At 47.4% G+C, this 18667-nt stretch overlaps 2 protein-coding genes across 6 annotated transcripts in view; one reads left to right on the top strand and one right to left on the bottom strand.

The window, feature by feature from the left end:
• The window catches only part of CMTR1 (cap methyltransferase 1), a 31863-nt gene extending 28042 nt beyond the window's left edge, over positions 1-3821 (top strand). For all 3 annotated transcript variants that reach the window (XM_075146782.1, XM_075146783.1, XM_075146784.1), the window contains exon 24: positions 803-3821. In XM_075146782.1, coding sequence (XP_075002883.1) covers positions 803-935 — 133 coding nt within the window. In that variant the 3' untranslated portion in view covers positions 936-3821. The remainder of the gene's footprint in view (positions 1-802) is intronic.
• Positions 3822-4246: 425 nt separating this feature from the next.
• Positions 4247-17119, bottom strand: CCDC167 (coiled-coil domain containing 167). Of its 3 annotated transcripts, none has more exons than XM_075146794.1 (4): positions 17002-17119; positions 9748-9842; positions 7293-7345; positions 4247-5103 (listed from the first exon to the last, which is right to left on the bottom strand). In XM_075146794.1, the coding sequence occupies exons 1-4, from the start codon at positions 17038-17040 to the stop codon at positions 5000-5002; spliced, it is 291 nt and encodes a 96-aa protein (XP_075002895.1). In that variant the 5' UTR covers positions 17041-17119; the 3' UTR covers positions 4247-4999. The 3 variants fall into 3 exon arrangements, with proteins under 3 accessions (XP_075002895.1, XP_075002896.1, XP_075002894.1); XM_075146795.1 differs by lacking the exon at positions 17002-17119 and adding an exon at positions 10606-11073; XM_075146793.1 differs by lacking the exon at positions 17002-17119 and having other exon boundaries at positions 9748-11075.
• Between the last annotated feature and the right edge of the window lie 1548 nt (positions 17120-18667).

The following is an 18667-nucleotide window of genomic DNA, read 5'->3' on the forward strand; positions in this document are numbered from 1 at the left end:
GTACTAATGTGTCTGTAATTAGCCATTGACATGTGCTCTTGTCGCTGTGCTAGTACTGCTTTGTTAGAACAGTAGCACTAAATAAGCTATGAATATTAAGTGTCAATAATTGTACAAAACTAAAGGCTGCTGTGTCGGCAGTAATTAGCAGCTCTATTTTCATTATGGCTGGGACTATGTTGATGCAGTGAGGGAGGGCTGTGCTTGATGGATGGAGTGAGAGATGGCGTTGTAGGACCAGAACTCTCAGCAGCCAAGTGGAGCTCGGTTATTTCACACGAGGGGAAAGAGGGGATGATCCTATCCGCTTTTGTACAGTGTGAAGTGCTGTTCGTTTGCAAAGCTCCATAGGACAGCTATTACTGCTTCCAGTAGGTTTGTGGTGAGTGATTAGATTGCTGCTTGCTGCTGCTGGCAGACTTTCTAAATTCTTCATTAAGGCCTTTCCATTGCCTGCAATGACAGTTTCATCCTCTCAAAAACTTGGGGGGAGGTACGTTTTTCTCTAATGACCTGTCTCCTTCCAGCAAATACTGAACTGAATCTTAAGTGAAGCTAGAATTAAGAAGTTTGTTTCCATGGAAATCTCTTAGGCTTGGAAGTTGCTGTACCTTAAGGGCTGTGGAGTTTGTAAGGTGAATGAATGCACTGGTCTTTTTCTAAGGCACCCCTTAGACAGAGTATCTCTGTGTGGCTCCCACTGCAAGGGCAGCTGGCTCTGTAGTGCACTTCGTGGCTAGGATGACAGTGTTTTCCTTCCCCTCCCCTGCCAAACTAATCTTGCTCTCCTCTCTGCCCACAGCGTCTGCCATTACAGCCGCCTCTTCTGGGAGTGGGGGGAAGGTGTCAAAGTGCACGACTCTCAGAAAAGGCAAGATCCAGAGAAGCTATCAAAGGAGGATGTCCTGTCTTTCATCCAAGCGCACTACCCCTAACCCTGCTCTCTTGAGGGGTGTGGGGGGGCTGAGTCCAGCTGGGATTCTTCAGGGACTGATGAGACTGGGGACGCTCCACAACTTCTATCCTGGTCTTCTCCAGAGCTGATTTCCTGGAGGTGATTGAACCAGGGAGTAGTATGCAGAAGGCACAGGACGAGGCTCTACCCTGGCAGTGTATATAAGAGTACGGCCCAGGTAGCGCCTGCTGCTGGAGTACCTATGGTGACTCCTGGAGCCAAGGCCTAACGCCCTTTTGTCGTGACCTACTGCACGCATGAGGCCAAGGGGCTGGCAGCTTGCTTTGCTCCTGTTCAAACATTCAGCCAGGTTTGTGGAGCTCTGTGTGTGCCAGAACTCTCCAGGCTTGTGCTTCCCTGGCAGTGTGGGAAGGAGCAGAGATGTCTTGGTGGCAGAGCTGGGCAACAGCACATTAAAGCGGCCCTGCATCGTTCCTGGCAGCTATCTGTCTCCTCGGCCTTGCTAAAGGCCTACACTACCCAGTGGAGGGTGTTAACTCATTGGGGAATGCTAGCTTTGGGATGCAAGTATGTATTATTGTTGGTGTCTCCAACACTTCTGCTTATCAAGGCACTTGGCTGGCCACTGGCAATTCCTATGTGATGGTATCCTGTTGGACAAAGGCCAACACAGGTGATGAGTAGAGTTCCTGGCACAGATTTTATGTGCTCAGTGCCAGGGATTTCTCAGACCCGTAGAAGTTGCTGTGACAAGGATTTCCCCTCTCCAGGTCAATGACTGATCCTGAGCCAGCAGCCTGGGGTTAATTTGTGAACATGTCTATGCCTCATGGTACTTCTGAGACCAAGGTGCTTTGTTTCTTGGTACTCGACACTATTACCCAAATCTTCAGGGAGGAAAGCAGATGTGGGAGGGGAGACACAAGAAGGTTGGGATGCTGGAGGTCTTTGGAGGAAATGATGGGAACGTCTGTCTTAGTTAAAAAAACCCAGGGCTTCAGTGAAAAGAGATCTTGACTTTGGCCATGTTGGTTAATCAGAAGAAATCCTGTACCCTGACAGTGCCCACTGGGAAGGTTACCAGACTTTCCTTTTTAAATGTCAGAGTAGGCTTTGAAACCCTCCATGTCCTTGGCCCTGGAACTGCATCTGGAGTGAAGGCACAGAGCTGTGAAACTCTCAGCATGGTATTTGTCTGTCAACAGACTTCTCCATGCACTTCTGTGCTGGGCTCAAAGTTGTCTTTTGTTGCATGTTTTACCTTCACTTCTGGCTTCCATGGCACTTTTGCCAGGTCTTCCACATAAATCAGAAGATAACACACAATTGACAGTTGACTGCTTTTGGCCAAGCAGCAGCAAAATTGCCCCCTTTTTTTTTTTTTTTTTTTGTTCTTGGCGTGTTTTTGAACACAGATTGGCAGTAGGAAGGAAACTGATTTAGGGGTTGTCTGAACTGTGCCTTAAAGAAAGCTATAGTTCTAGAATCTATAGCAGTTGTTTAGAATCCTGTTTCTTTCTCCAAGCTTTATGTAGCAAGACATGGAAACTTTCACTTGTAGGTGTATAGATGCATGGGTGCCCTGCACCCCACCTGAAGAAGCCAGAACAGGGATGGCATGTTGTAGAAGTCCCACCTCCACCCTCTAAGGCCCAGCATCATGCGTAGCTTTTGTGCTCATTCTCAGCATGCAGTTGAATGTCATCCTACAAGTAGACTGTGCTCTCTGAGCTTGGAGCACTTCCATGTCTTCACCAGCAAATTGTCTCCATAAAACCATGTATTAGTTCTCTACAGTTTGGTGTAAAAGAATTAATAGCTGTGGCTCCTTGCACCAGAGAAAATTATATGCAGGCTTGATCACTGCAGAACCACACCCCTGGCTAAAGGAGTAGCACAGAAGTTGCAAGGTCTGTTGGTCAATGGAAATTAAAAGAGGAAAAGCTCGGGAGTGGATGGGAGGTTAGCTTACAAATAGGTAGCCTTGAATATTGTGCAGGGGAGCTATTCTGTTTCTTCTCAAGCTCCGACCAAAAGTGAAGTGAGTCCAAGCTGCTTTTTCCACATTGGTGATTATTAGTCCCCAGACAGAGTTAGATCTACCAAAGCAGTTGAGGGACTGTATGCTGTTAATGCACCCTCTTGCTGACCTGTAGACACCCTCTGCTCTCGAGCATCGGTAAAACATGTATGAAAGAAATGGTGGCCCTTCCTCCCCAAAGAACAAGAGGCCTGTCACTGGCAGTTTTGTTTTGGCAAAGGCACTTCCATGAGGGATGAGGAGTTGTCTCTCCCAGTGGGCAATAAAGAACCTCCCAACTGTGTGGTTTCCACACCTGTGTGCAGTTGGCTTTTTAAACAACCAGTAATTTGAGTTCTGGTTTGGGCTGCCTTGAGGCTGTTCCAATGCCAGCAAAGCATGCTGCTCCCTTTGCCAGGCTCCTTTGCTAAGTGTTGTGTCCTCCACTCAGGGCTTTGGTCTCCTGCGGGCTGGCAGACAGAAGGGTGACTAGGAAGTACACTAGGGTGAGTGGAGGCCTCTGAGGGTGCAAAAAAACCTGGTTAGCCTGCAGGCTAGCTTTTATGAACAGATACTTTCTGTTTACCCAGTTGCCTCCAGCTCCTCCTGATTTTAATTTGCTTTTAATTTTATTTTTGATGCACTGAACCTTGATTCTGAATCCCCCTTCAAGAAGGCAAGCATGAGCCACCATGCTACTTGCTTCCCTGCTGGAGGGTAAATATGGAGGGATTATGTTGGGAAGGGGGGTGAGGAAGGTCTTGCTGAAGGGAATGTTTATGTACATTAATTGCACAATGTATTGTTATTAGGCTGTGTATCATTTTGTGTTGACTCCTCTGCTTTCATTGTCTCTATTACCAATACAGCCCCTTTAGTTCACAACAGTGCTTGTTTACTTTGCTTCCCACAAAATTCTGGCCAGCAGTGTGTGCTAGCGTGGAGACACAGAAATGCCTTGCACAGTTAAATTTTCAAGGCAGTCCCCTTTTAAAGGCTTTCCTGGCAAGTTAGAGCACACTGAGGGCTACCTAGTGTATGTCACTGCATCAGAATGAGAGGGGACTACAGGGGACAGTCTCCAGCACTCCTCTGCAGCGTGCTAGGCTGCTTTTCCACTCAAAGGAAGCAAACAGTCAAGCGGATTCCAGGCCAATACCCACTGTTGAGACCTCACTGATGTTAAGTGCTTAACCCAGTCTAGGCTTACTGCAGTGCAATGTGTGCTGGCAGGGAGACGGTAGAATGAGAATAAAACAGTGGCTAACAGGCATGTTACAAAACAGGGAAAAAAAAGAAAAAAGAAAGTTACAAGGTCAAATTATTTTATTTAAAGCCCTGCAGAGGTAATTCCATCTCTGGGAGTTGATAGTAAATTCTCTTCTGCAAGTGTTGATTCTCAGAGGCACAAAATGGCTACCAAGCTCTGATGCACTGGAGAGGTAGGTAGATCTTCCCAAAGCCCAAGCACCCAGATCTCAAGTTGGATGCTATCTGCTTGCAGAAAAAGAGATACCTACCTCCCATCTGTTTTTGTGGAGGTAGGATTCCTTTGATCCTGTAAGCGTGGAGGAGGAAACACCTTTGTTTAACTCAGACATGGAGTCTTTAGGTCACAATACCAAAGTTACCCTTTGATTCAAAGAGCTTGATGTCCCTTCAGCTTATGGCTGAGTCACAGGAACCAAGAAGGTGGCATGTATTCCGACTGGGCTGGGCAGAGAGCACTCGTCTGCAACCACAGAGGTCCTCTTCAAAAGGGAGAGCGTATTGCCTTCCTGCATCAGGCTGGACGATCTTGACTGAGTTTTGGGTAAGACAGCACCACCTTGAGCTCTGCTTGATCCAATTTCCAACTGCAAGTGTGCTGTGATTTCTGGTTTGTCTCCTGTCCCCCTCAATTCTCAGAGAAAAAGCTTCCCTACAATGAGGCTTGGAGAGGATAAACAAGAACAGCAATTTGAAATGCTGATCCTCACCCTTGGCAGAGGCACAGGGGTGAGAGGAAGAAGAGCTCCTTGCAGGAGAGTCATTTGGTCAGCAGAGAGAATTCTTGAGTGCAATCACATCGTCCAGCAGGCGTAAATAAGAGCAATCAGCAACCCCATGGCCACAGCAAGGGCGGCATTCTTGCGATTTTCCTTACGAAGCACACTCAGTTCTTTCTCTGGGAAACAAACAAAAGCCTTGCCTGTGAATGTTCTTTGCGTTGCAGCTACATCTCCTTTCAAAACTGTCTTAAAAGCACAGTGCTACCTTGGCCACAGGCAACTCTTTTGGGATCGGTATGCAAAGCTGCCAATTATAAGATGTGCTGAACAGGAAGTAAACTAGCAGTAACCCTTTCATTTGCTAACTCTCATCCTGTCAATCTCAGTAGCTGTGCTTGGGAATACTTCAGTGCCAGACCAGTTCCTGTTTGCAAATGACCTTGTTCTAGGACCCTACTAAGGACAGAATGGGTCATTAGAGTAATTGCTTGTTCCCTAAGAGAATGAAGACGACGGAGGTAGAGAGCTATTTCTACTATCTTCTAGACTAACAGTCTGGTACCTTTTCCTAGTGCTCAAGTTTACTTAAATACAACTGTGGTCACCTTTTGAATGTTGCAGAATCTGGGTTTCCTTGTGCCCCAGAGGATGAGTGTGGAACAGGTCTGAGCCTGGACACTGATTCTGTTGGGATCTGCAGCTTTTTAGAGACAGGTCACTCTCCCTGACCCTGGTTTACAAAAGAAACAGAGGTGCAGAGAGAGGAAGGCAGGGGCTACCAAAAGTATGGCGTCCTACTGATCTCCATTTCTCTTCCATTCCCTTTACCAAAGATGGTAAGTTCTGTTCCATGAGACTTTGCTGAATGGTACAGGCATGAAGTGAGGCCTACAGCATTATACATTGCATGGCAAAACAGCAATAATTATTTTGCAGGGCAAGGTTGGATGCAGACTGTCTCCAGAGCCAGACTGCTCTTGCTGCTGAATTCAGCTGCAGTGACTGCACACGTTACTGCCTCTACAGTTTGCACTAGCAGCCTCCAGTGGGAATGCCCTGGTGCTGCAGGTTCCCAAACTGTGCTGGTATTAAGAGAGGCTTTTAGCTGTTCTTTCTGACCCCACTTTTCACGTAGTACCAGCATTCTTACGCAAACTGCTTGAATCTGCAAGGCTACAGAGGAGGTGGTAGAGGCAGGAGGTCACATAACCCCAAGTTATGTGCCAGCTTAAACTGATGGAGCAATGCCACTGTCAGCAACAGCAGTTCACGGCCTCAAGTGTGTCAGCTGGAATAAGCAGAGATTTAATCGGAGGTCATAGCAGTGATCTGAAAAGACTGTGTGCACATGCACTCTCTGTTCTGTTCCAGGAAGAGCAGCCATCACCGTTAGGTGAGGCTGTTGCTGCTGTCTGAGCAGCCTGTCAGATTGCTCTGTTGATGCCAGCAGTGATGGCTGACTGCTGGCAAAAGGGTGGCAGCAATGTGCAGAGTATTCTGCTGTCTCTAGTGGTAGGCCCTTAGGGAACAGCTTTGAATCTGCTTAAAATAACTGTTAAGTCTTCTGGAAACAGTCCTTTAACATGAGTTAAAATTACAAATTTGCTGGCCATACCCCAGCTTTCAACTCTCCAGGCCTAGAAGAACACTTATGCTTCTTTCCCCTGTGTGAGCTCTGGTGCTTCCATTGCTGCAGAGTGCTGTCAATCAGTTAACACACTGATCAACACCAGGAGCCTGAAGACATGCACAGCAACATCCCTAGCGGAATGGACGTGCTGTCAAATGTGCGGTAGCTCAGAGGGACTCTCATTTTAACTGTTTACAGCAGGACTTGCAGCAGGAAAGACCCTGGCTCTCTGGAATTGCAGGTAGCAATCAGTGTGAATCGCTATGCTCGTGTGCTGAACAGCCCCAGAAACCAACGCAGTGAGAATCTTCCCCAAGGAAGGTATACTTTACTATGCTCCAGATAGCACTTGCCAGCTTGCTTAGCAAGCCTCTATTAAAAAAGAAAAGGGAGGGGGAAAAAATAAAAAAAAGGAATGGGGGGATGTTAAAAGCCACTCAAGTCAATCTGTTGGCTAAGATTATCTAAAGACTGGTAATTCAGGGTGTGTGAAAGGGACATCTTTCCCCCCTCATTAGCTGATGCTTTTTTTTTCCCCCCCTATGATAGCTCAGCTCAAGCGGGAGGATCCAGACTCCTATTACAATATGCTGACGGGATTTCCCTCAGTCTAGCTCTCTTTGGTTGAACCTAAATTCAAAGGCAAGTCAGAGGTGGCAGGAGCTTGAAGACGAAGCTAAGCTGCAGAACTGATCCCATCCAGCCCAGAGGAACCATTTTTAATGAAGCTCTTACCATAGTTGTCAGCTTTGGTCATTAGCAAGTTTCTCTCTCTCTCCAGTGACTTTCTGTAATGAGAAGAGGAGTTCATTACCTGTGAGGCACAACACAGCCTATTTCTTTGCTTATATGATGGTAGAGAGACTGTCCCACTGCCGGGGATATCTGCTCGCTGAATGAGCCCCTCACCCTTCACTCTGGAGAGATGACAGTTTAAAAACCCCAAGCTGTGCAAGAGAAGAGATGCAGCAGTTTTCGATTATTTTTTTCATCCCTGAAACTGGTTCATCTCTCTCCTTTCAGAACAGGCTAGAAAGGGGTCTGTGTGTCAGAGAGCCTCCTACTCTGTTCCCCCAGGTGGGGTAGGAAGTTCTGCCACAGCTACAGGATGGGGCAGGGTCCCCACATGCTCTCTGCAGGATCCTGCCCCTCCAGCACATCTGGCTTAGTGCAGGAATGCTAATTCTTCTCACCAGTTAAAGCTGGGATCCCTTTGTCAGAGGTATCCAATTTACACAAATTGGTCAACTCAAGGAAACAAGCTCAATCCAAGCCCAGTAACAACCAATTAAACAACCTGTTATTAGACTGAAGACTCAGGATAATAATAATAATAAGTAAGTCAGGCCAACCCAGCCCTTGTCTTAAACTGCACAAGATGATTAATTAATATACAGTTTAAAATATAAACACAAAATAAATTGCCTGAAAGCAACAGCGTTTCTATTACAGCAGTGAGGACGCGGTCACTCCTTTCAGACTGTGTGCATATAAATGAACATGCACTAACAAATTATCTCCTGGTTCACAGCAGACAGAGAAGGCAGTAAGTGTAACAGAGTTTGTTCCCCTTGGGGCAGAGCAAGAACCTGTAGGAGGAAAGAGATCCAAATCTGTGTGTACAGCTAGTTAAGTAAGGGATGGCAAGAAAGCAAGGAGAGGAAAGGGCTCTTAAAGGAAACTGGGGAAAGGCAATGTGGAGTGCAGCCAGGAGGAAGTGAGAAGACAGATTTACCAAAATGACTGAGCTGCTGCTTAGAAACTTGCCTTGTGAAGAGGGTCAAAGGAAGAGGCTTTGAGAATGAGACATGAAGAAACCATGACAACTGAACTTCAAAATGGGAAAGCAGAGCTCTCCTTTGTGTACTACTCACTGAATCAATAATTTTGATCATGGTACCTTCCTCCAGGGTTTTTCAAATGGTCTGGATTCGGGCAACAGAATTTGTTTCTATCTCCATACGAGTTGTAAAATTCAGAAAAGGCCCCAGGAATCCCTATTCCTAATTCTTTGCTCTAGGCCCCACATTTCAGAGAGAAATCATACAGATATATTCCATCCTGTCAAGTTACCACAACTGTAGGTTTGGTTATTGGCTACCTAAGTACTGTAAAGAATACAGACAGTAAACATAAGAAGAATTTAGGCCTAGAAAAGGACTGCTGAGATGAACAGCTAGAGAGATGAGGGACAGGAGGAGACAGGACCCTGTCCAAATATGGATGGGGATATAAAACCCCAGTAAAGGGGCGGGGGTGGGGCAGAAGAGAGAGAGTGGAAGGAGGAACAAAGAAGTTAAACTGAGGCTGATAAGTATCAGGGTGTGGAGATGTCACTGCTGCTACGATCATTTCTAACTGAGTTCTGTAAGACAGTACTGTAGCGCAGACACCAGGACCAACAGGACCACTCCGTGGGCCTATGATTGAGCTTCCCAGCCTTTTTTGCTAAAAGCAGAGTAGTAGGATGCTGGTGACTGGATGAATGTCCTCAAGCAGAAAGATTTGAGAATCAGCTGGGAGATCTAGGATCTCTTGCTTCACACTCGAGAGAAATAGCAGGTTCTGCCCATGTCTGCTGCAAAGTCCAGGTCAAAGTCCTTGCTTGAGTCCCAGCTCTAGAAGCCTACAGTTGTCTCTTCTATGTCAGTGACAGATTTCAGGGGAATTGTCCCTCTTCCCTTTCCCAAGGAAAGCCAGTGTCACTGCATCCCTACACCCAGACACATTTGCAACACAGGCACAGATACAGTAATTTCCCTCAGCCCCTTTTGCAGTTGCATCCCCAGCCTCAGTAGCAGTTGCTGCACGTCTCCCCTGATTGAACTCAGGCATTTTTGGCAAGGCTTGAGTAGCAGTGTGCAGTGCACATTTGCCAGGCTCACAGAGCTGTTTCCTAGCAGGCCAGGAGCCAGCTCTGCAAATGAACTGGCAAATTTCAGGCACTGCTTGGCTGGTTGCGGTGCAGGTTGGAGAGTGAGGCTGTTGGTATGATGAAGCTCTCTTCATACATCACTGAACCTCTCACCTTGGCAAGTTCCCCAAGTAAGCTCCAAGCTGGGGGAAGAGAGTCTTGTCATGGGGAACCACACATTCCCATGCCTTCAAGAGCCCTTGCTCAGTTCTACAGCAGGATGACAGCTAACTGAAGCGCACAGCCACAGCTGTGAAAGGAGGTGGTCATCAATACCTTCCTTCAGGGCCGAGCTTCTCCCTGCGCAGTTTAAGATCCACCTCCTCCATGCTCTGTCTGCAACGTGCCAGCTTCTCCTCCAGTCCATCAATCTGGAAAACACCACACCAGTCACCGTCATTTCCTCTCCCAGCTAACATGGATCCATCCCCACTCAGATGGGAAGGGTGGCCACTCCACCTCCTTCCTCCCCAAGCCCCAGCTGTGTGTAGAGATCACAGCACAGAGAGCCCATCGACTCCCAGATCAGCCTGTACTATACCCCAGGTAACTGTGCATTGTAATCCCAGACACAGCCAAGCCAGCTCTAACACTCCCACTTGTGTGGCTCGCCAGCACCTTTTTGCTAAGATCTGATCCTGTTCCAGCCTGTTCTAGTTTCTTTGCATGTGGCTCCACAAGCAAAGATGTGATCTAAGGCATCTTTATGCAATTTAACGAGGATAAAATGAGAGAGACTGGCCTTGGCCAAAGCCTGAGGGACAAGGTCTTGATTTAGTGCTGTGAACAGATGCAGAAGTTCATGGAACGTGACTATAAAGCACCCCTAGCTGTCTGGTCGGGTGAAAAGGGGACAAAGGGGAAACACTGATACCTACCATCTCTTTTTCCCAACTAAATCTACAACAGGAGTCTGCACAGTATGCTCAAGAAAGCGTTCACTACTGCCTCCACACCTTTGACCTGCACCAAGTTTTGGCAGCAACGTGTTCCCAAGCAAAAAAACACTGGTCATCTCCTTGTGTCTCCTCATCAGGTTTCCTAACAGCCACCCTCATCCGTGTCTTCCTGTGGAGGGGAGTAAGAGGGTTGATCCACTTGTGTGCAAATGGATTGCCCAGGAGGGGATCCTACCATGGACAACAGTTCTCCTGGGAATCATTCCTCTTTTCTGCCTGGCAACCAGAGCATAGACATCTTTAGGAAAACTTTGTCTTTCAGGCTTGCTTCCAGCAGGGAAACGGTGGGACTAATCAGATAATACGAACACAATAGCATAGCCTGAAAGAAAATGGCCTTCGTGCCCTGAGGTGGCAATGACCTCTCTTTTTAGCTACTTAGCGCAACACACCTGCCGTGTCTGGTTCTCCAAGCAAGGCCAAGGCCGCCTAGATGGCTGGCAGCATGGCCTCTCTGTGGTGGGAGCCTTCACAAACCAGAAGCTAAGAGGCAGCACAGTCCCGAGTAAAGTACTGAGGTGGAATGAGACACCAGTTGCCTGGATATCAGCCTCAGAGGTGGCCCAGAGCACAAACAGTCCCATAAACAGTGATATGGAAACAAAATCAAAGGTAGTGATCCCTAATTATTGCTGCTTTGGGGATCAGCTCTGTCCTGAGCTCATTAGCAATCTCACACCTTCTGCTCAGGAAAGGCAGGCAAGCGTTATAAATAAGCAGAATGGAAGAAGAGGCTTGAGGCTTGACGTAAAGGGAAGAACAAAGCAGACTGCAAAAAGGAGTTTAACCAGTCAGGTGAATAGTCTCACTCCAAGGAGCACAACAGAGCTGGGGAGAGGGCCATATATAACAAGGCTCAAATACATCTTTGCATTTTACCAGATAGCAATTTCAAAGTCCCTTGTTATAAGGCAATTCTGCCAGGGCTGTTGAGGTGCCAAGCTCCCCAGAGGCACCTGCACAGCTTCCCTGAGCCCAAGGGGAGCACCAAGGCACATCACCTGATCCCAGAGCACAGGGAATGGTGCTTCTGTGTTTGGCAATGCTTGGGTTTGCCTGGATGGGGACACAGATATTTTTGAAGCATGTTAGCTGAAGATGCGTTCAGTCAAGGCAAAGATAATTGTCCTCCTCCATATCCAGCTGTGCCAGTTAAGAATGTTAACTCCAACTGCTCATCACTATCTGTCACCCACTACAGCTCAGTCAGCAAGATGCATTGCCCCAGTTTGCTTCAGGGCCAACAAAGGGCTTCACCCAAGTCAGCTCTGACCACACTTAACAGCAAATTAATTTAATGGCAGAGTGCAGTAGAATGGAGGTAGGGTGTCTGTCAAGTCCAATTTAAAACCATCCCTCTCACCAGTTCCTACCATTTGCAAATGGCTATGTCTCTGCTCCCTTACCTGTTGGAAACCCTCACATACAAGAGGTACTTCAGCATGTGTTACCTGGCTCCTCCTTAGCCAGTAAACTTACTACAATGCATCATGCCTTCTCTGGAAACACGTTTAAAAATCATGTTAAATAATACAATTTAATGAGAGCTTTGGTTAGTCAGCTGCCAACCCCACCACTAAATTATCCATGTCATTGCACCTCCTATCCTCTCCTCCAGAACTGCTCCTCCTGCTCAGTTTGCAGTTGCTCTCACTAGTACATTCTCTGCTCATACTTACATCATTTCATGAGACATAACAAGAGGATATTCTGCCCAACTCTGCCAATGCTTTTACTTTCTGCTTACTAACAGTCTCCAGATTCCACATAATACTTTAAAAGTTTCAACTGCTTTTACTGCTCTTAAATCACAACCAAAGTTTGGGTCCCCTGTTGGAGAGCAATAATTTGCTAATAAACCACATGCCCTAGAACTGCACCATCAGCTTTGCTGAGCTGGGGGCACAAGGGACAGAAAATAATCAAAAAAAAGCAAGGGAGGAGGAACAGATTGCTGAATTAACAAAATATTTTTCCTCCAGAATCTCACTATTTCTTTTCTTCAGGCTAGTCTGGGGCATTGTAAGGAAGGACAAGAGTCAGGATTCCCAGATGCTATCCATTCACTGTGTCTCAGTTTCCCTACTTATGAATTAGGACAATACTATCTACCTCCCGGAGGTGGCTCATTTACACAAGAGGCCTCAGACAGGGACCCAAACTATGGGCAGAGCACTATCTTGCCAGTGCCATTGCCTCACTTGAGATTTGGGATCTGTTCCTGCAAGCTACGAGTCTCTCAGCAGCTCAGCCATCCAAGTAACTCTTCACTGTAGGGCAAAGGAAAGAGAAAAATAGAAAATACGCACAGGGAGAAATCAGAGTAATGACTGGGAATTACTGATTACTCTCTGGGCTGCGAGGCCCCAGGGGGGCCATAGCCTGTAAAGCTGTAGCACAAGAAAACCTGTAGAGCTTTGGCATTATTCCCTGCAGCAGCTCTCTGGGAGAGCAGTCCTAGAAGCAGTTGCACACCTGAGCTTGTTGTGGATGGAAAGCTTTCCCTCCTACTAATACTCGAGAAGGTTAGTTGGGGTATGTACCTAGGCTTCCTGGAAGCCCGCCTGAAAACAGCGAGCCACACTCGCTTAGCTGAACCATCACTGCACTTCGCACCGGCTTATCTTTTTAGTGGCAATCTCAGCATAGTAGCTTATAAGTTGCAAAGATGAACCCTTGCTCCTTCTGGCTCTTCTTTCCATGAAGAGGATCCTCTGGGACAGAGCTGAAGTGCAGCAGGCAGAAAGCTCACATGACAACTCCTCAGGTTCACATGGCCTGTAGCAGGGACAAAGGACTTCACTCACAGCAACATCTTTAAGTAGTGTCCGTTAAAAAGGACAAGTGAGACAGGGGCTTCACATCCAGGCAGCAGCTTGGGGCACACAGAGCTGCCCTTCTGCTCCTCAAGAGCCACTCCAGAAAGTCAAGTCCCAGCAGCTTTGGACGCACACAGGGATCTAAGACCAGATGCCTCCCTTGCTCCACAAGGTATGACAAGGCATTGAGCCATTTTTGTTGAATTCTGGCAACACTCACTCGCAGTATTTTAAACCAGAGAGACCTGGAGCAGATTTCAATCCAAACTGACTTACGTGCTTATTACAAATCTCATTTGTTGGGACTATCTTGGGCATGGAGCCCAAAATGGCTCACATAAAGGCAGAAACAAAGAGAGAAGAGAAAAAGAAGCAACTTTGCTTACAGAGTTGAGCTGGATCCCTTTTAAGATATTTTGTAATGAATTAATAAAAGCTTTCTTTCCAGCAGAAAGGCTAAAAGCGCTTTTCAAGAACTGGCATCCACCCTCCGCTTTTATGAATTCCCTAATTAAGATACTGGCAAAGAGCCATATCACACATACGTCGACATCCAACAGCGTTAGGTAATGAAGTTTTCGTCTTCTGACCCTCATAAAACAGATCAAAGCCAACTGAAGAGGTAGGGGCAAAGAAAAAAAAAACCTTCCCCGAGCAGTCTTCTCACGCTTTGTCACCTGCCAGCACACTTGAGCCGTTATTTTCACGGAAGAATTAGTGGTTCCTCCATCCACAAATTTGGCTGGATTATTAAAATCAGTCCAGCAGAGACGAGTTTTCTTTAAGTTCAAATTCCAACTTGCAGTTCATGGACACACTTCCATTTTCACCACGCTCCTGGAATCATTTTGCATGCTGGCAAATCATTTCACCGATGCTGTGCCCACAGCATGCTTGGAAATATTTACCAGGCAAGCTACTACACAACAGAGGATGATCCACCAGCAAAGTCTAAGATAAATCCTGCAGATCAACCCTCTATGTTGGTAAAGAAGAAAGGGCTGGATCCTACCTGCATCTCTTCCTTCAGCCTTGCAGAAACTATCCAGTTAGGCAGCCCACCCTGCCTCAGCTCAGACCAGCGGCTTTTCAGGATAGCAAAAGATTTGACCACACGGCACCACCCACAGCTTTTTGAAAAATCCTGTAAGAACAGCTTTACTGAGTAAAGACTACGTTGGTCTCCTCCCTATTCTTTATGCTCTTGCACAGACACTGATCAGCCACTGCCTTGTCAGAAGCAGCAATACACATAACAATACTTTCTCCAAACACACACTCGACATTTTGCAGCCGAGTGTACGGCGTTCTCTTTGCATTTAACAGCCCCACTTTTTTGCTTCCACGAATTTTTTTCAGTTGTTGTCTGAGCCAAAAGTATATTTTTAAGGGCTACAACATTCTCTGGCAAGGAGTTTCACAGCACAGCCAAAGGTTATGGGAAGAACCAACCCCTCCTGTTTGTTCTGAGCTTATCAGCTGCTAGTTTCATTTGATAGCCCTAATTTTGCATTGACAGTGGATGTTCATTCTTTGTTTAAAGTTATAAATAGCATGCAGAGGATATAGACTCATATTGGGTCCCCTTGCAGTCATGTTTTCAAGCTTAAAAGGACCTGGTATGCTTAGTTGTTTCTTGCATAGAAGTTTTCCACACCATTGATCATCCTTGTCACTCTCTCAAGCTCATTCCATTTTCACTATTTTGCGACAAAACAGACCAGCCTTCCCAGTTTATTTTCCTGACGCGTCTCCTCAAGAAAGTTCTGTGCAGCTCAGCATTGTCAATAGGGCTGCTATATGAAAGGAGAAGTGGCATGAGTTTAAACCACCACAACATTACAGAGACACATTTATATCAGTTTAAACCAGGTCACAGCAATTACACCTGCAATTTGTAAGTGCAAGCTAATCTGGTAAGTGTCCATATAGAAAATGGCATTCATTTAGCATCATGACTTCAGTTAAACAAGCATGACTCTGCCTAGATTAGGCCTTTCAAAGCTAGCTATGCATCATGTCATACTAAGACTCATTTGGAAGTTTTCTTTACAATCATAACAGCTCAGAAGGTAATACTGAACCAAATAAAAGTTTAAATTATGAAATCAATATCTTGCTTGTCACGCATTCTGACACCTGAAACACAGCCCCCTCTTCCTCTGGCTTAAAGGGATTTTGTTTTCTTCCTCCCTAACTTCTATTCAGTGCCTTTCTCATCACTGCAAGGGGGAAGGATTTTATTGTTTAGTTGTATCTTTGCACTGAGAGGTTAAGTTTTCATCTATAACACACCAAAGAAGAGTGGTTTTACAATCCTTTCAAAAGTAGTGTGTTCTACCATGACAACTTCTAAAAAAAAAAAATCTAAAGCTACCACAAGTCCCCAAACACTTTGCAAGAATTTTCTGTGGCAGCTAAAATCAGTCCCTTTCATTCTGTGACCAGCAGATCCCTGACAGGCTCACCCTTTTTACCACCTCTGTTTGTAAGATAGACCTCACCATCTCAACCCTCCTTGTCTGTCACATCTCAAACAACCACCACCAAAAATACATTATTTCAACTCTCCCCTGAGTTGAAGAGAAGCTCACTGAAGAGAAGCTTGGACAGTCAGCACACTCCCCTCTGGACTCCCGTTGGTGGTTATATTTAGGTTAGAGTGCCCAGAAACGTCTGTTTCTCTAATGAAAGCCTAACTAGATGAAACAGACCAGAAAACAACTATAAACTGAACTCCTGTTTATACGGCACAGTAGGACACTCACCTTTACATTACTGGCTGATGAAGCATGTATGACAAGCCCCAAGTCCTTTCCCTTGCCTTTCTACCCTGGCTATCTTGGTCTGTTGTGCATATGCTCACCCAAAAGACTTCAGGACAGAGAGGTGGCCAGTTAGATCTGCCCTATTTCAGCCATTTGTCAGGAAGGTTCAGGCTTTTGCTGTCCCCAAAGTATCCACAACCCACAGACTTGAACTATGGGCTCTCCTCTGCCTCCTCCAAGTCAATCCAAATAGTGCAGGAGCCAGAATGAAGTATGCCTCTGAGAGACCTTAACTAACATGCGTCAGTTTGTTAAAACAAATACAAAGCTTAAACAAAGCTTACCTGCAGCTCTCCTGCCACTCAAGAGATTACGAAACACCCATGCGCAACAATAAAAGGCAGCTTTAGAAGGAAGGCATACTCTTAAAAACCAGTCTTTTCCCCTTCTGCTTGCTGTGATTTACAGGCACCTCACATGCTGGTTTATCGCTGGGTTCCTCAAAGGCAGCAGCCTGGGCCCACCACACTGCTGACTTTCACCACCGCACACACACGCCGGGCTGCGTACAGATTTGCTAGCTAGGGGCAAGCACCTGCCGCAGCACCGTCCATGGGCGCAGGCACTTACTGCCTCTCCCTGCACTGGCTCAAAGGCTCAGCAGGAGCAAGGGCACCAAATGCCATCGCTCAGTCCAAGGCCTGGGACGGAGGATGGGGCACCGAGCTTTTTGGTCGCGGGAGGGCCAGGCACAGGCAGTCCCGGCTCGGCCTCCTCTGCTGCCATCGCACATTAAGATGGCGGCCGGGCCTGGCACCAGCACAGCACAGCCTGGGAGCGGCGTCTCTGATCCCCCACTGCCCCAGGCCTCTCCGACACCCTCCGCCCTGCAGGGAAACGCTGCTTCGGCAGTGGCGGTGGCAGCCGCCTCCCCTCGCCTCGCCCCTGCCAAGCCTGGCCGCGCCCCTCCCCGCCGCCCCTCACCTCCCGGGCCACGCTCAGCCCCTCTCGCTTCCTGCCCATGGTCCCCGGCCCGACCGTAGCCGCGCATGCGCAGGCTTCCGCGCTGCGCCAGCGCCCGAGCGCGGTCACGTCCGCGTGGCTGCCGCCATCTTTGTGAGGGGCTGCACTGTGGGGCGGCCGCCATGTTGGTGAGGGCGCTTCTGCCCGGCCCCCTTCGGCGGCTTTGGCCGCGTGAGCCCGTTTTGCCGTGGTTTGAAGACAGCCGAGGACGTACGGCAGGGTGGCCTGCGGCAGCCAGAGCGGCGCCTGCTGCTTTGTACCGGCGCTGCCCGCAGCCAGCTCTGCCCGTGCCAGTGGCGGCGGATGAGGGATGGTTGAGGAAGGACCAGCAGGCCAGGACGCTGAGGTGGGACCTCTCTGTCCCTCTCGGACCTGCCTCGTCCTGCCTCTCCACCCCTTAGAGACCCCTGCTCCCTCGGGGTAGGGGGTATTGCCAGGGGTCTCCAGTGTGCTGTCTGGCTGGGCATGCCCTCTGGGCAAATCTGGACTGATCCGTTGGTTTTCCTCCGAGGGGAGCCAGCTCGATCCTGCTTCGAGGTTCTGCGCTGCTCAGGCCCGTTCTTGTACTGCTGGGGATCCAGGCTCACCTAGGAAGAAGGTGATCTCTCAGAAAAGCAAGGCACTAACAGGACTGCTGTTTTGCTGTGTGTTATGATCACTGAGAACTTAAGGTTGTCCTTGGGGCTTCCTTCCCAAACACTCGCTTTATGCTAAAGCAGCTGCAGGAAAAGCCAGCTGTTTGATCTGCCCAGAGATAGCACTTTGTGCACACTATCCAGTTCATTGCAAGATGCTAATCACAACGTTACATATGCATGGCAGCTTTTGTTCTGACCCAAGAAAGCTTTTTATGAAACACTGCTATCTTGTATTAGAAAAAAAAAAAGGAAGCAAGAGACACCACTGAAATGCATCTGTTTTCAGGGTAGGACATGACTGCTACATGACAGAGAACAGGAGAGCCATTTGCTGACCAAAAAATGGAAGGCTAGGCAGCAGCAGCATTTATTAGACACACAGATTGAATTTTCATTTTGGCTAAATACCCTCTGCTGGCTGAAATTTTGCTAGGATCCAGGAGTGCAGATGCCTGTCACAGAAGTAGTGATAATACTAATACCTAATTAGTGTATTTCACTTTTCTTGCAAAAAAAACCCCTACATTTTTACTACGAGAGGTGGCATGTGTTGGTAATAGGATCAGTCTCATTTTCTCTCTGGAGAAAATGGGGGGTAGCTGCACTTTTCTCTGCTTCCCAATCTGGTACTTGACTCTATGTTACGGAGCCTACACTGCTGAACCCAGAGGAGCCAGAACTCCCACCTCCAAGGTGAGACACAGACAACTGCTTCCCAAGGAGAAGCAGCTCAATCAGAAGGCAGTAAAGAAACTGAGTAGGACCCAGCCAGCAGCCCTGGGAAAGCACAGCACCAGGGGAAGGGAGAAAATGAAGAAGCGGGAGAATGTTATTTTTTCCCCTCTTAGACAGAAGACTTGCTTAGTGAGTGTAAATACAATCTTAAAATGCATAGAGGTTTGAAGAAAACCCATCTGTTATGGTTTGCAATGGAGTGAAATAGCCATCAGTTCAGCAGAAAGCATTTTCTCCTTTACAAAGGTAAGTAT

Source organism: Calonectris borealis, chromosome 3 (assembly GCF_964195595.1).
Source record: "Calonectris borealis chromosome 3, bCalBor7.hap1.2, whole genome shotgun sequence".
NCBI lineage: Eukaryota > Metazoa > Chordata > Aves > Procellariiformes > Procellariidae > Calonectris > Calonectris borealis.

Coding starts and splice junctions, on each gene's coding strand:
- CCDC167 (XM_075146793.1), bottom strand. CDS start 9,890: ATGTTAGCTGGGAGAGGAAATGACGGTGACTGGTGTGGTGTTTTCCAG. Junction 7,346..9,747: donor AAGCTCGGCCCTGAAGGAAG/GTATTGATGACC, acceptor TTCTCATTACAG/AAAGTCACTGGAGAGAGAGA. Junction 5,104..7,292: donor GACCAAAGCTGACAACTATG/GTAAGAGCTTCA, acceptor TTTGTTTCCCAG/AGAAAGAACTGAGTGTGCTT.